This window comes from Mustela nivalis, assembly GCF_964662115.1.
Source record: "Mustela nivalis genome assembly, chromosome: X".
NCBI lineage: Eukaryota > Metazoa > Chordata > Mammalia > Carnivora > Mustelidae > Mustela > Mustela nivalis.
Window position 1 is genome coordinate 3,588,748 of NC_139040.1, and position 15,477 is coordinate 3,604,224.

At 47.2% G+C, this 15,477-nt stretch overlaps 1 protein-coding gene across 2 annotated transcripts in view; it reads right to left on the reverse strand.

Moving 5' to 3' along the window:
* Window positions 1-3,076: 3,076 nt before the first annotated feature.
* The window catches only part of MTM1 (myotubularin 1), a 90,819-nt gene continuing 78,418 nt past the window's right edge, over window positions 3,077-15,477 (reverse strand). For both annotated transcript variants that reach the window (XM_082716697.1, XM_082716698.1), the window contains 3 exons: window positions 14,899-15,012; window positions 11,097-11,273; window positions 3,077-4,794 (listed from right to left, as the gene is read on the reverse strand). In XM_082716697.1, coding sequence (XP_082572823.1) covers window positions 4,627-4,794; window positions 11,097-11,273; window positions 14,899-15,012 — 459 coding nt within the window. In that variant the 3' untranslated portion in view covers window positions 3,077-4,626. The remainder of the gene's footprint in view (window positions 4,795-11,096; window positions 11,274-14,898; window positions 15,013-15,477) is intronic.

Below are 15,477 nucleotides of genomic sequence, written 5' to 3' on the forward strand. Positions count from 1 at the left end.
TTTAAAAGTTTTGCCCATGTGGCTGTGGGATACTATCTCACTGTGGTTTGAATATGCATTTCCCCAAAGACAGATGCGACCGAACTCCTACCTAGGCTTCCTACCTTTCCAAGACTCAGTTCTTTTTTTTTTTTTTTTAATTTATTTGTCAGAGAGAGAGAGCGAGCAAGAGCGAGCACAGGCAGACAGAGTGGTAGGCAGAGGCAGAGGGAGAAGCAGGCTCCCCGCGGAGCAAGGAGCCCGAGGCGGGACTCGATCCCAGGACGCTGGGATCATGACCTGAGCTGAAGGCAGCCGCTTAACCAACTGAGCCACCCAGGCGTCCCTCAAGACTCAGTTCTAACTGCGTTCCCAAGAAGCTCCTCCCTGACCTCCCAAAGCCCTCCCTCTGCCTTTGTCTGAGCGGGAGGCACCCTCCCTGCATGGGAATTACCCGTTAACCCAACAGTCTTCCCTCTAGGCCAGGTGCTCCTCGAAGGAGGCCACTGTTTCACTCATCTCTGTTTCCAAATAAAAATGACAAACAAACACGAAACCTATCCGTTTGATAGTCTGTGGGGATGCCAGATAGTATAGTGTGCAGCACATACGGCCCCAGTAAATAGCTCCCTTTGCTCCGTTTAGGGACCAAGGGAGTTGAAAGCACATGGTCTGGCTTTGGATGATGCCAGGATACAAAGGAGAGCCAGAACTGGGGGGAGGGAGCCAGAGGCAACTAAAAGCTTGGATTTCCTCCGAGAGGTCACAGAATGGACTGAGCTGGCCCTTACCTAAAGTAACTGCATGGCTGGTGATGGGCGAGCCTAGCGGTGTCTGGACCTCTCGCACCCTGCTTAGACCCGAAGCTGAACAGACTGCAGTGCAGTGGGCATGATGACGCCCCCTCCCCCAAAACATGTCCACATCTTACTCCCCAGAACCTGGCAGTACGGTAGCTTACACAGCACGGGGGTATTAAGGTAGTGGGGGAAATTGAAGTCACCAGTTAGCCGGCCCTGAGATGGGGAGACTGGCCTAGGCTCTCCGGGTGGGCCTGGTATGATGCCAGGGGCCTGTAAATGTCAACGAGGCAGGGAGACGAGTCAGAGTTCAGACATTTGAGATGCTGCTGGCCTAAGGGACAGGGGAATGGGCCACCAATCTGGGGAAGCAAGCAGCCACGAGAAGGTGGAAAAGGAAAAGGACTCTCCCCGAGGGCTTCCAGAAGGAACACAGCCCTGCCGACACCTTGACTTAAAGCCAGTGAGACCAATTTCAGACTTCTGACCTCTAGAACTGTAAGGAGGTAAATACCTTGTAAGATAATCACCTCTAAATGTGTGGTGATTTCTTGTAGCAGAAACAGGAAGCTAATACGGGAGGCAAATGTTGTTTTGTGCCATAAATCTTGTATGTGCACGAGTGATTAAAATGCATTTTCTAGGAAGGGCTGTTTGAACTGGAAGGAACCTTCGAGAACGTGAAGCCCATACCCTAGCTGAACAGATGGACACCGAAGCCTCCAGATCCATCACTTCTGAAAGCTGGGAAGGCCTCAGACCTTCCAACTGCCCCAGCAACAGTTCCAGAGCTCAGGCAGGAGCCCAGGTCTCCGTGCATCCCGGCTAAGAAAGTTTGTGGGATCAGGGCCCCTGACACGAGGTGAACAACTTTCTTTTGTGATTTATGTGGAATGCACTGGGAAATACATTCACTTTCAGAAGCACATAAGTATTACCAGCTATAAATGAGCAAGTCATGTTGTCCAGAGCTACTGGAAAATAAACCATTAGGACTAACAGTCATGTGCAAATGTGTAGCTACCCTACCTAGGCGGTTAAACACATTATCGTCTTCGCAAATAAGGACTAACCTGTGTCTGAATCTAAGCCTCCTGAGGAAACGAGCATGCTTCGGTTTGCTGAGCTTTCATCTTCCACATACATTTAATACAGAAGACTCTGCTAATCATTCTTTAATGCAGTTGTGCACCCACCAATGGATGTCGGCGGATTAGACTCACTTCCAATGAGTGATTCTGTGAACCTCCAACAATTCGACTGCAATCTATTTCAACCATAGTATTTTCCTGCAGATGTGCTAATCCTCGTTTGTGGGACACACCTTGCATATGTTTCTTATTTGCTCTGGAGGTCCCCTTGCTTCTGCTTCTGGCCGTGTCTTCCAGCCACAGATTTAAGTACTGTGTGACAAAGTCTCCCACTTAAGAACATTCCCTGCTTTTGTCTAATGCCCCAAATGCCACAAGAGTTGTCCAAATGAGCGACCCACAAATCTGCGTTCTGTACACAGGGCTGCAGGTGATGAACTACTTGGAGAGTTCTGAGTATTATTCCTACCAAAAAAGCAGACGGATAAGCTTCACTGTGTTACCTAAGTATATCAGGAAGGGCTAGGACCATAGTTCGGGAAAACTGTCACATTATCAAAAATCTCTATGACTGCAACTTATTTGAAGGGCTTTCCCAGAAGAGAGATGACTCTGTTTCGTTCCAATTGGCAGAGCTATAAGGCTATGCACTGGGAACTCAAGAGACGCGGACTTCAGTGTGACACCTGTGCACATTCATTTCAATGCTGTGGGACTTTGGGGCAACGGCGCTCTGCAAAGAAACTTAATCTTTAAAGAGTCCTATTCAGATTTTTAAAAAAAAGTTAATTTTAGTTTACTGCTTGAACTATTTAGCATTCTTAGAATGCACATAATTTCCAACCAGCTATACTATTTGAAAACAATTTTGAAATCTTAAGCACAAGAGACACCGACTATGGCTTACTTCCATCAAGGTCTCACCATCCCTTAATGGCGGCCGCTGTGTTCTGCATCCAGAGTCTAATGTCTCGCGTCCACATACCCTGGCTCTTTTGCGGAAGCTCTCCGGACTTTAAGACAGCTACGGCTTAAAATTGCCACTGTTAATACAGTCAAATGGACCATACTGCTGCAGTTTGGGGAGAGCCCTGCAAGGCTGCTAGTAAGACCAAGAGCATGTGACGTAGAGGCAGGAGAAGACAAGACACCCATTACCTCCCCCAACAACACACACACGGTTATACTCCCGGAAACAGAGTGCTATTTTAGTTAATACATTTATTACAGCAGGTCTTTAGTCATTATTGTCATGATGATTTTCATGACATTTCACAAAATCCTTTAAGCTATTAGTATTCCTTTTTCTTTTTATGGAGTGACACTTTGTTAATTTATGAACTATTTACAGCGTTTACAAAAAGCAAGAGAATGTCTAATAAAATTTCTTATACATACAAAATTTATACATGATACTACTGTATTTGAGATGTCTTATTTGGTAGACCAATTAAGCTGTGACATAAAATAATTTACAAAGATATATTTAATCTCTCTTAATTCATTGAAAACAAAACCATATTAGCTATAAATAGTCCTTTACAAATCACTTGCAAACATTAATTGTTTTAACTCTAGCCTTAACTTTTACAAATATACGTAACTAAATGAATTAGTTCAGATATCAAATAGAACTGTATTTGAAACTTCATTTACCACTAGCACTACGACTACAAAACAAAAACAAAAAACAAAAACAAAAACAAAACGAAACTCCCCAAAAACCTGAAAACACAAACTGCCGGGTACATTTTCAAGTAAAAATGTGTAGAACCAGTTTAATGCACACTTGGGGGGAGGGGCATCCAACACCACGCACGCTCGACAAATGTACATCTGCAGCTTTAATTTCAAAGGACGAAGCTCTAGCGACAGCTCATGCATCCTAGATGGCCAGCCCTACGCTTTGGCGGATAAGCTGGTCGGACTAGAGCGATGTTTGCAAAAACATTCACCTAAGCAGCACAGTGCCCCCGACATCTTCCAACAGTGCTAAGGGCTTTTCCACAACCTGAAAATGGGTCAGAATTTCAGGCAAGCTGATAGAAGAACTTAGAAAACAGAACTGGCAAAAAGTTGAAAAAAAAATCAAATCATATTCGACTGGGCCCCATCAGTGTAATATAAAAATATGCTCCTCTTGAAAATTACGGGAAAACACATCAGATTCCAAAATTCCAAAAGAACGAAAAACTCATCTACGCAGCTATTTCTCTTTAAGCCACCACTCACGATGGTATAAAGTTTGGCAATTATTTCAACACCTTGCTTTTGGATGACGCCTCAGAGGATGAGCTCGATTTGGTTTTGGCAACAACATCTCTCACATTTGGGCTCGTTTTACACCAAAGCAACTATGAGAAGCAGCCCAAGGAAAATCCGGTTCACAAACCTATTTTTTTTCACTTCAGTTTAAAATAATGTCGTTCCAATTAGGCCCACAAAATACATATTGTAGACGCAGTATTTCGAAAGAGGTCAACTCAATTTCAATTTTCTCTTTCAAAAACTGTCCTTGAAAGGTGTCCGGATTTTCCACTTGGCTAACCATCTTGGTTCCTTTCTTCTGATTGCCCTGTAGACACTAGTTTTCTTGTAATATGTATTCTAGAAGGCACATATTCAAGAGTTTAAGATTATGTTAGTTCAAGTTCTACACGGAGGCAAATGTTTTAATCTACTTTGTACAGAGGCCCCCAAGTGAAAGTCAAGTCTCTCCTTTACTCGGAGCTCTGGCGCAGCCCTGGGGCTCCCTCCTAGAAGTGAGTGTGCACGTGGGGCATCATCTGGGCAGGACCGGACGGCGAGGTCGAGGGGTCGGAGAGCTTGGCGGAGCTGGCGAGCTGCAGCTCTTCGAGCCGCTGTATATATTCGTCACGCAAGGCCAAGAGCTCCACGTAGCGCTGCTCCACAGGGTTAGGCTGCTGCAAAGAAGCACAGACGGGCGTTAGAGCTTTTCCCAGGAAACCCCCGGACTGACCTTCAGCGTTGGTCAGAAATACAGAAAAGTGCAAAGGGTGAGACACCCAGCTCTTCGCTGCCAAGACATAAGCTCATGTACACATGGCCTTGCATTTGCCTCACCATCTTTTTAAGGTTTATCAACCCAGACACGGCTCTGGTCTCCTACGTGTCCCGGCCCCAAGCCCACTGCTCTTTCGTTTCCGGAGGCCACAACTCTCCTCCAGTAGGCGCATGGCCTTCTTCCCCGTGTAGATTCGTGACACTCTTCCTATACGTGAGTATTGGGAAACGAAACACGCCGTTCTGGTCTCTCTTGTCGAGGCCTACGTTGATGGTGCTCTTCTGTATTCTGTCCGTATTGACTGGCGTCTTGACCCGTGTCTCTGCGCTCGAGCCCAGCTGAGTCCCCGAGTGAATAAGGCGCGGCTCATCTCTGCACTCCCGCAGCGACCGAGAGTCGGGGCTCCCGGGCCCGTCAGCCTCAGGGCCGAAGCTCAGGTCTGCCTCTCAGCAGCCAGAGGACTTAACCCAAGAGTCTGCACCTCCCTGCCAGGGAGATGGGAGCGGGACCGGCGCAGACCTCACGGGGCTGCTGGCAGAGCGAGGCCAGCCGTCATGGTCGGTGTCGCCGTGCCGCCCCTTTCCTTCACGGGTCAGTGGGGGTCTCGTGGCACTCCAGAGGTTAGACATCACACGGGGACAGAATGTGATTCTCCCCAGCGTGCCAATTCTTTAAACTCCTGTACTGATACATACATTATGCCGGGAACGCAAACCAATCTTGAACTGGTCAGCTCAGCGGGCCTTTACCAGATGTGCACTAATGCCATCACCCACCCGGGCCAAGATACACGACACGACAGCCCCCAGGAGGCTCTCTCACCAGCATGTTGTGAGTGATCAAACGCAAGCTTCTAGAAAGCTTGAGCAGTCTATGAAGACATCAAGAAAAAGGCCAAAAGGCTACAGAAGTCCATTCCTTTGGCACCAGTGGCTTCTGGGACCATCCTGCTTTCTACCTGGTAGGCTCTGAACCCCAACAAGGGAGTTGAAGCAGGCCGTGCCCTGGCCTTGGCCCACAGTGTGGAGGACAGCGGGCCGGGTCATGGCTTTCAGGAGGGCGCGGGAGTCCCGGGGGTTAATACTATGTCTGAGCTCCCTGGGGCCACCATAGCAAATGAGCACGACCCGGGGGACAGCGGCAGTGCTTAACGCAACGGGGGCACTGTGCTGCCTCCGGGGGCTCCAGGGGATGCTCCTTCCTCTCCTCTTCCAGCTTCCAGTGGCATCAGGTGTCCTTGGCTTGTGGTCACATCCTTGTCGCCTCCTGTCTTCACAGGGCGTTCTCTCCACAAGTGTCTGTGGCTCAAATCCCCGTCTGTTTTCTCTTATAAGGACCCCTGTCACACGACGTAGGACCTATTCCAAATCCAGAAGGATGGCATCTTCAGATCTTTAACGAAGTAATACCTCTAAAGACCCCTTTCCCAAATAAGGTCACATTCCCAGGTTCAGAGTGGACATGTCTTTTGGGGGTAACACCAGCCCACCCCAGCGTCTGCCAAGGAGTGGTCGACAGAGGCCAGGTAAAAACGCCACGCATTTCCAGTGGCACTGGGGTTTCTTTTTCTTTTCTTAAAGATTTTATTTTTAAGTTACCTCTACATCCAGAGCGGGGCTTGAACTTACAACCCTGAGACCAAGAGTTGCATGCTCTACCGACTGAGCCAGCCGGGGGCCCGCACCGGTGTGTCCATCAGAGCTCTAGTTACAAACGTCCACAGGCTGGAGGAGGTCTCCTCCTTGCTCCTAATCCTATTCTTCCTGTAAGCCCTATTCCCTTACTGGGGCTGCAGAAGGTGAAATTTTTCAGAAAGGCACACGTGGCATTAGAACAGGAATGCTTGGGGGCGCCTGGGTGGCTCAGTCAGTTAAGTGTCTGCCTTTGGCTCAGGTCATGATCTTGGGGTCCTGGGATGGAGCCCTGCATCGCATTGGGTTCCCTGCTCGGCGGGGAGTCTGCTTCTCCCTCTCCCTCTGCTCTCCCTGCATGTGTATTCTCTCTTGTGCTCTCAAATAAATTAAAAAAATTTTTTTTTCAAAAAGAGCAGGAGTGCTTGGTAGAGCGCATTAACACCCAGCAGGTACTGTGCACAACCTGCTACTGTCTTTCGTCCATTTTTCTCTATGTATTCTGCTGCGGGCAGCTGCTGTTCTGGGCACTTGGGACCCCTCAGTGAACGAAGAGGCCCAAATCCCCATTTTTTTAAAAGATTTTTATTTATTTATTTGACAGACAAATCACAAGTAGGCAGAGAGGCAGGCAGAGAGAGGGGGAAGCAGGCTCCCCGCTGAGCAGAGAGCCTGATGCAGGGCTCAATCCCAGGATCCTGGGATCATGACCCCAGCCAAAGGTGGAGGCTTTAAGCCACCGAGCCATCCAGGTGCCCCCCCAAATCCCCATTTTTATGGCATTTTCCTTCCAGCAGAGGGAGACAGACAAATGAAGAATACCACAAGTCTGAGTGACAGGGGCTGTTCAAGGGCTAGGAACACTCCAGAAAGGGAGAAGAGCAGGGTTAAGAGGGGCAGGGCTGGTGGGACGCTGCATCAGGCCGTGGAAACTACTGCAGGGACCTGGACTTTGTTGTCTGGTGAGGTGAGCTGCTCCCGGGACAATTTTGAGTGGAGGGGCGGTGGGATCTGGGATGGGCTTTATTTGCAAGGACCACTCTGGCTACCATGTTGAGAACAGACTGGAGGGAAGGAAGGTGGAATTCGGGAGTTCAGCTAGAAGTCTAGGCAGCACCGCACGGCCCGCACCAGGCCAGCAGCGGGAGGACTGGTATGGAGGGTCTGGGGTTATATGGGTTTTGAAGGCCAAGTCCAGCGGGCTTCACTGACAGACCACATAAGGGGGTGCAAGAGAGAAGGGAGTCGAGGAGGGCTCACTGGTTTCTGGCCAGAGCGACTAGGATGGAGTGTCCAAGAGCCACAATGGGAAAGATGGCAGCAGGAATAGGTTCTGGGGACCGGGGGATCCATTTTAGACACGTCCACTTTGATCTACTGTGCAAGGATGGTCTGTCCTCTGCCCTCTGCGCCACCTCCCGGGGCTCCCCATCTGTGCCGTGTGCTTCCAGGCTCTACCCCTGCAAACAGCAGGGCAAGCTCTTCCTCGATATTCTCCTCCAAAGCTGTCCTGGCTATTTTTAAAATTCCGTCTTTTCGGATGACTACCAGAATCAGTTTGTTACTATGCCAGCAAGGACAATTAGACAAGAAAAAAGAATCGGAGGTAAAAAGCATTTTTGTAGATGACAAGGCTGTATAATTAGAAATCTCAAGAGAGCAGACCAAGGAATGATTCCAAATAAAGAGAATTCGGTCTGCTGATGGGTACAAAATACCCAGAAGCCATTAGCCTACAGACAAACACAAACCATTGAGAGGATACGAGGAAAGAGTCCAAAACACAAAATTATAAGAAATGAAGTTGAAAGTCAAGTGGCTGCAAAGGCACAGCCCGGCCCCTCCCCCGGACCGACCGTGGAGCCCAGCGTGTGCTCTGCACAGCACACTGCAGCTAGTGAAGAGAGGAAGCACCCTGGCCTTTGGGCAGTTTTTAGGGTCACATTCCTTTTGGGGCTCCCCTCAGAAATGACTTAAGCGCCACACGGGTCAACCTGTTTCTATGTGACTGCCCCTGTTCTCACCGTTTGGCTCAGCCTTTGGCGATTGCGGGGCAGACAGGAGCGCGGCACCGTGCGCCTGCGCAACAGCCGCGGGAGTCCCAGAGGAGGCTCCCGGGCGGCCCGAGGCCTCATTCAGGCTCTTAACAGGACTCGCGGGATACTTCCGCTTCCGGGATGAGCAACTCCCTCGTCTCAATACGTGCACCAGACGGGCTTTGCGATAGCTCTTCAAAGGGAAGCATTGCTCTTTCCGTCAACTCCACTGAGTTTTTATGTCGCAGCAACGGTTGGTGGTTCTTGCTTTTAAAACACACTCGAACCCTTCCTTCTTCTAGGCCAGAGCTCATGTGACAGATGGGCTGTGTCTGCTTTTGTCGCTTTCAGTACTGCTCGTATATATACGACAGGTACCTACCTGGTAACATTCTGTATACCAACTGGGCCACACAACTGAACAACAATTGAACTTTTAAGTGGTTAAATATATTCCTTGAGGTTTACAATTTATAATTTAAAAAGTCCTACGTGATCCGATTTAAATCTATTTTTGTACGAAATAATGTTCTAGGGGAGATCTTTAAGGAAATGTAAAGCATTTCATTCACACATCCATTATGACATTTTTCCCTGAGCACTATCATGGGCTCATGTTCCGGGCACCCCCGTCAGCCTGGGAGGTCCTGGGGCCAGAGATGACCTCTTCTTAATCTCTTTATCACCCTCCCACCCCACCACAGCCCTGAGAATACAAAGATACGTGTAGTACCCTCCACATTCCGAAAATCTATATGGAAAGGATAAGTTACTTTCCTTTTTGAGTAAATTTCACAGATCATAATACAGAGCAATTACTGTCTCAAAATAGAAACCTCTATCAAGAAATGTGTATTCCTATCTGGCCCAGTTCCATTTTGCTAAGCTCTACAAAAATAAAGGGGTAGATACACTGTAGTAAGTTATTCTAATGATTTTTTTCCTACTTGTCACACAGTTATTACCTTTATATGTTCAGAGGTGAATTGCTCTAAATTCCTTGAATTTTAAGAATTTCTCCAGTACAAATGGGTGAGGGGAGATTAGAGAATCTGTACAGAAATTAGCGATACTTTCTAATTACTAATGTTTTTTAAAAAGTCACAATAAATACAGAAAAGGATCAGATTATAGGAGACACTGCACATCTATATAATATATATGTATTTTTTAAAAGATTTTATTTATTTATTTGACACAGAGAGATCACAAGTAGGCAGAGACGCAGACAGAGAAAGAGTGGGGGAAACAGGCTCCCCGCTGCGCAGAGAGCCCGATGCGGGGCTCGATCCCAGGACCCTGAGATCATGTCCCGAGTGGAAGACAGAGGCTTGACCCACTGAGCCACCCAGGCGCCCCAATATTTATGTATTTTTTTTTTTATTAGAAAAGAAACATGGCCCCTGTAACAGCAGTTAGAACCCTGGCAAAATGCCTGTTTCCTCTTTACTTGATATTCCAAAGGCTAGAAATTCTCTCACTGTGCTTCTCAAATCCCCGACTAAGCAAGCGAGCGTTCTCAAGCCCTGAAATTTGTCACTTTCCAAGAGATTACACATTTCCACCATTCCTGAATGGCAGAAGCCTTTCACAGGAGCAGCAGAGACCTTGAAACGAGAGTGTCGGCTTGAAGCGGGCAGTCCCCAGCAGAGAGAGAGGGCACAGCCTGGCGTGCGGCCAGCTGCACGAGTGGGATGAGCAGTCTAAGAGACAGAGCGCAGCACCCGGGCCCGGCTATCGCCCGGCAATTTCTAGCGGGATTAAAGTTGGCACTTTTACAAGACTGGCCCGTGCGAACAGGCAGCCCGCCATCCAAACCACAGGAGAAGGTGAGAACCTTCACAAAGGAGCAGCTGCAAATACGAAGTATTTATAACACTTCAAACAAGTCACAGACCAGAGGCCCTTCTGAGCCCTTACACACACAGGCTATGCTTCCCGTCCGCTTCTGGATGGAGTGAAGTGGAGAGTGGAAAGCCCGAGCGTGTCTTCAACAAGATACGAACTTTTTTGCCCAAAAATCATTATTTCCCTTTTTGGTTGCTGAATGGCCAACCGAATGTACTACCTGCTGACAGATCAATTATCTTTATTTCAGAAGCAAAGGTCCTCAGTGAAGTGCACTCTGATGTCCGCTGACCCGGTACAGACACGTGAAGCAGACAGAAGAAACTGCTTTGTTTCTTCTAAGTCCACTCACTTGAAAGAATTGTCTTATGTGCAACAGTGTCCACTACTTGAAGCAAATCGTTGGCAAACAAAACCCAAAACTTTTCCAGAGCTTGCAGTTCACATTTTAGTAAAATAAAATAAAATAAAATAAAATAAGAATCGAAGTTTAACACCAATCAAAATAAGTGATTTAGTAATTAAAACCAATTTTTAATTAAAGTTGCATTTGAAAGCAAGTATGATTTTTTTTAGTTCATTTCCCCTCTCACGATATTAAAACAAAAGCACTACTGAGTAACATTATCTAAACCCAAAGGCAGACTATTAATAGCACTGCCTTTCAACGACCTCCCTTCACTTACTTGTTGCTTGATTCTGGGGTTCCATCTAATGTAGTAATTCACCCAAAGCTCCAAGTGGCGCATACTGGCAACTGGATATAAAACTCGATTGATCTCTTTAGTATAGAAAGGATTTTTGTACGTGTCCTTATTACTGTTGATCAGCGACCACAAAGATACCGTTCGTTCTGTAACTTTCTACGGAGAGAGAGAAAGCAGGAAGCTGAAGTCAAAACACACAAGTACACAAACCATCTTTCAGCCCGTGGCACTACAGTTGAGCCTCAACTCGAATCAAACATTTACGTTAGCCCCAGAATAGCTCAAAAAGCCTCATGGGCCAGTGAGTGTTCGGCAGCCACTTACTATTATTTGCAGAGATAATGGCCTAGCTGGAGAGCCACTGTTTCTGCCAGAAGACAGAGATGCAGGACGCTGTCTCATTAAATGTAATTCACTGAGCTAAGATGACACTTCCTGGCTAGGTAAAACATCTGGGAACAGATAGGCAGTATGTTCTTTGTAATTCAGCAGAGAGAAAAACGATCATACGATCCTGTCGGCTTTCTTCATTTCTGTATATGTTAGAACTGTAAAATCTTAACCTGTGCCTACTTGACAGCAGGGACCCAGATAGGAAGTTGTTTTTAACCAAGCATCCAGATGTTCGCTCGCTATCACGCTAACGTGCAGATATGTGAAAACACCTGGATAACTGACTTCACTGAATCGTTACTTTCTCACTTGGTGTCCATGATCTCATGTAGAGATCCACGTTTTCACTGTTTTTTGGAGATCTTTACCGATTCTGAGCATAAACTAGAAAAAAAAAAACCCCAAAGCTTGGGAAATAAAAGGTATGATTGTTAAAATTACCAAAGGCAGACTTTGAGACTCTTCCCAGTAATGACTTCAATAAGCAAGGACCAAAGACCTAAAACTGGGAGCTAAAAACGAACGGCCTGAAACAAGTGACTGAAGAAATGTCTTTAACATACATATTTCATTAATGTGAACAAGAAATATGGCAGCATAAATTTGTCTTCCTTGGAATCCACCTCAAATTTCATTTACTGGTACCTTTCCGATGCCCCAAGCTATGCTGGGTTGTATTCATTTGCATGCTTGCTTTTAGTTTTATACATGCAGAGTTTAATAATTTTTAAGAGATTTTATTTATTTGACAGAAAGAGACATGAAGGAGGGAACACAAGCAGGGGGAGTGGGAGAGAGAGAAGCAGGTTCCCGCTGAGCAGGGAGCCCAACTCAGGGCTCGAGCCCAGGACCCTGGGATCCTGACCTGAGCCGAAGGCAGGCATTTAACAACTGAGGCACCAAGCGCCCCTGCGTGCACATAATTTAAAAGGTCACATAGCCTTCACAGGTTTGTTATGGATAAAAAAAGAAAAAAAAAAAACCTCAGCTATCTCTCAGCTCCCCACAAGCAACTGTGTTTGATATTTTTAAGTTGATTGCTTTGACTATCTGGTACTTAACCTCCGTATCTCTAAATAATATGCTTTCCTTGCCAGCCGGGGGGCCGTGCGGCTCTGGGCACTCACGCTCTCTGTCCTGCCCTGTGCTCCCAGCAGGAAGCACGGCTTTCAGGAGGCTGACATTTAGTGTCAGATTCCTGTGACGAAGCAAATACTACTCTCGGGCAGGCCCTGCAGCCCTTTCTGTGACTTCTTCTCCTGCACGAATTTTGTCATCTTCCCTCCATCTAACCATCTATTCTGCGTATCCTATTATCTGTTGTTGGCATTTATTGTGAATTTAACCCCGAACTCTTCCTCCAACATCTCAAACTTCTGTCAAGACACTCAGCACCTCAGGCGCTTCCCGTTTCCTCCTCAGGGGAAAGCCAGCCACACACCTACGATGGCGTCTCTGTTTCGCCCCAAGCATCCCCTGTTGCCTCTCTCTGAGCTGCAGCTCCGGCTTCCTGAGTTCCACAGTCTTCTTTCTTGTTTGCATGGAGCCAACACTCCAGGAGCTTCCAGAGAAATGGTTTGGTGTGGGAGGGAACTCTTGGTGCCATGCATGTCTGAGAATATCTTTGGTCCGCCTAAACAGCTGGCTGACAGTTCAGTGTTTAGAGAATTCTAGGTTGAAATCATCTTCCATTAAAATTCTGAAGGCAATGCTCTACGGACTTCCGGCTTCCAACACCGCCATTGAAGGATTTTGCCTTCTTGATCTGTTTCTATCTGTTTCTTTGCAAATGACCCATTCCTTTTCTGTCTGGAAGCTTGAAGAATCTTTTCTTTGTCCCTGGTGTTTTGAAACCTCACAAAGACGGGCCTTAGCTTGGGCCTGTTTTGGTCTGCCATGCTTGGGCATGTGGCAGGCCTTTCAGTGTGGAAACTTATATACTTCAACCCTGGGAAATATTCTCATATTATTTCGGTGACCTCCTGCTCTCGGGTCTTCCTGTTTTCTCTTTCTGGATGCCCTATTATCTAGAGATCAGACTCTAGGACTGGTCTCCTGGTGTGCTCACCTCCCTTCCATCTTCTACCACCGTCTCTAGATTTCCACTTCACCTTTCAACTCTTCTTCTGGATTTTTAACCTCTTTTCATTTCAAGTTGTTTTCTGATCTTTACATAGTCTTTCCAAACAATATCCTGTTATTACATCACAGTACCAACATTTACTTATCTTTCTGGAGATATGTGATGCTAGCTGCCTGTCTACATCTCTCCCCTCCCTACCTGGTAACCATTCTGTCCAAGTGGCTTCTCTCCCTCCAGGCTATCTGCTATTACTGAAGAGCCGACTGGAAGCCCTGGGACCACGAGGCTCAGCGCCGGAGCCGCACTGTGGGGAACCACAGGTGCTGGTATCTTTCGGTTCTTCCTCTCTTGGGCTCCGTTTCCCCAGGGATGATTTTTTTTTTTTATATCGAGGTGGGGTTCATGTACTGTAAAATTCACCACTTTGAAGTCTACAATTCATTTGTGTCACAGCCCCCCTCTCCAGTTCTGAGAGATCTTCAGCACCCCGAATGGAATACTCCAACCCACTGAGCACACATTCCGCTTTCTCCCCCGCCATCAGCGCCCCCCCCCAAACACTCATCTGCTTTCTGCCCCGATGGCCTTGTTATTCTGGACATTTCCTAGCAATGAATCATGCCATCTGTGAGCTTTTGCATCTGGCTCCCCCCTCATGAGCGTGTTTTCAAGGTTTGTCTACACGGTAGCCTGGGGCACAACTTCCTTCCTTTTGCTAGGCCAGCGTGTGGCTAGGTTGCGTTCTGTTCATCCTGTCATCAGCGGATGGACCCGGGGTTGTTGCCACCTTTTAGTTCTTTGAACATCTGTGTGCTTTCGTTTCAACTCCTGTTTTCATTGCCCTTGGGTATGTGCCAGGGAGTGGACTTGCCGGGCCACAGGACAACTCTCTGCTTAGCTTCTGGGGAACTGCCAGCTGGGGCTCACTGCCATTCACCTCACCCCCTGATAACACGCGGGTCCCCAGCCCACTCTCGTGCTCTCTCGAGAAGAACCCTCTGTCAGAGTCCCCAAATTTGGTGCCTATGTCTCCTTTCTCATCTTCTTTGTTCCTGTAGGTTTGTGCCTTTAAAACAATGCCCTTTCCTGATGTTTTTATGGTGTTTTGGGAGGGGGACCTTCTATACCTTCAAAGTCATTCCTACTCTCAAAGTCAAAGTCTAACCCCCTCCCCCGCAGAAAATGCCAGACACTCAATAAACCCTCTACATTTCCCACAAACCAAGCTATCAAAAAATAATTTTTTTTTTCTATTTCATGGAAGACACGACACAGTTAACTAAAAGGATGAGCATTTCCACTCACCTGTTTCTCTCTCGCAGATTCACAGTTGTATAAGAAAGTCCCAAACCGGCAACTATACAGATGATCCAGAATTGTAATCAAAAATCGTTCATTGAACTCAAAAGCTGTAGGGAACTAGACAAAAACAAACACGCTCACAAAGCATGAAAACTTGGGACTAGCAGAGGCTGCCATTTGCATACGCCCTAGAGCTCACTGAGCAGTGAGCGGCACAGGACCGAGGAGTTCAAAGGAGGGTCAAGGAAAGGGATCAGAGGAAAAGCAGCTGATATTCTGGGTTCTCCAGAGCATACAAGGCACACTGGGTAGTTTCAGCACCGATGGGGTCTTAAGTGCACAGGCTGGTCCCAAGGCAACGGAAAAGATGAGTTGGGATTCCGTTAGGAGAGAGGACGCAGTTAAATACTGAATTTTTAAAACATTACAGAAAATCCCAGGCATAAATAGCTGCGAGAATAAAAGCGCAAACCCCACGTACCCACCACCCGACTTCAGCAATGACTCGCGTAGGGCCAGACTCATTTCATCTCTCTCTGCCCTGCGTACCGTGAGGCAAATCCCAGACATTAGATCAAAACA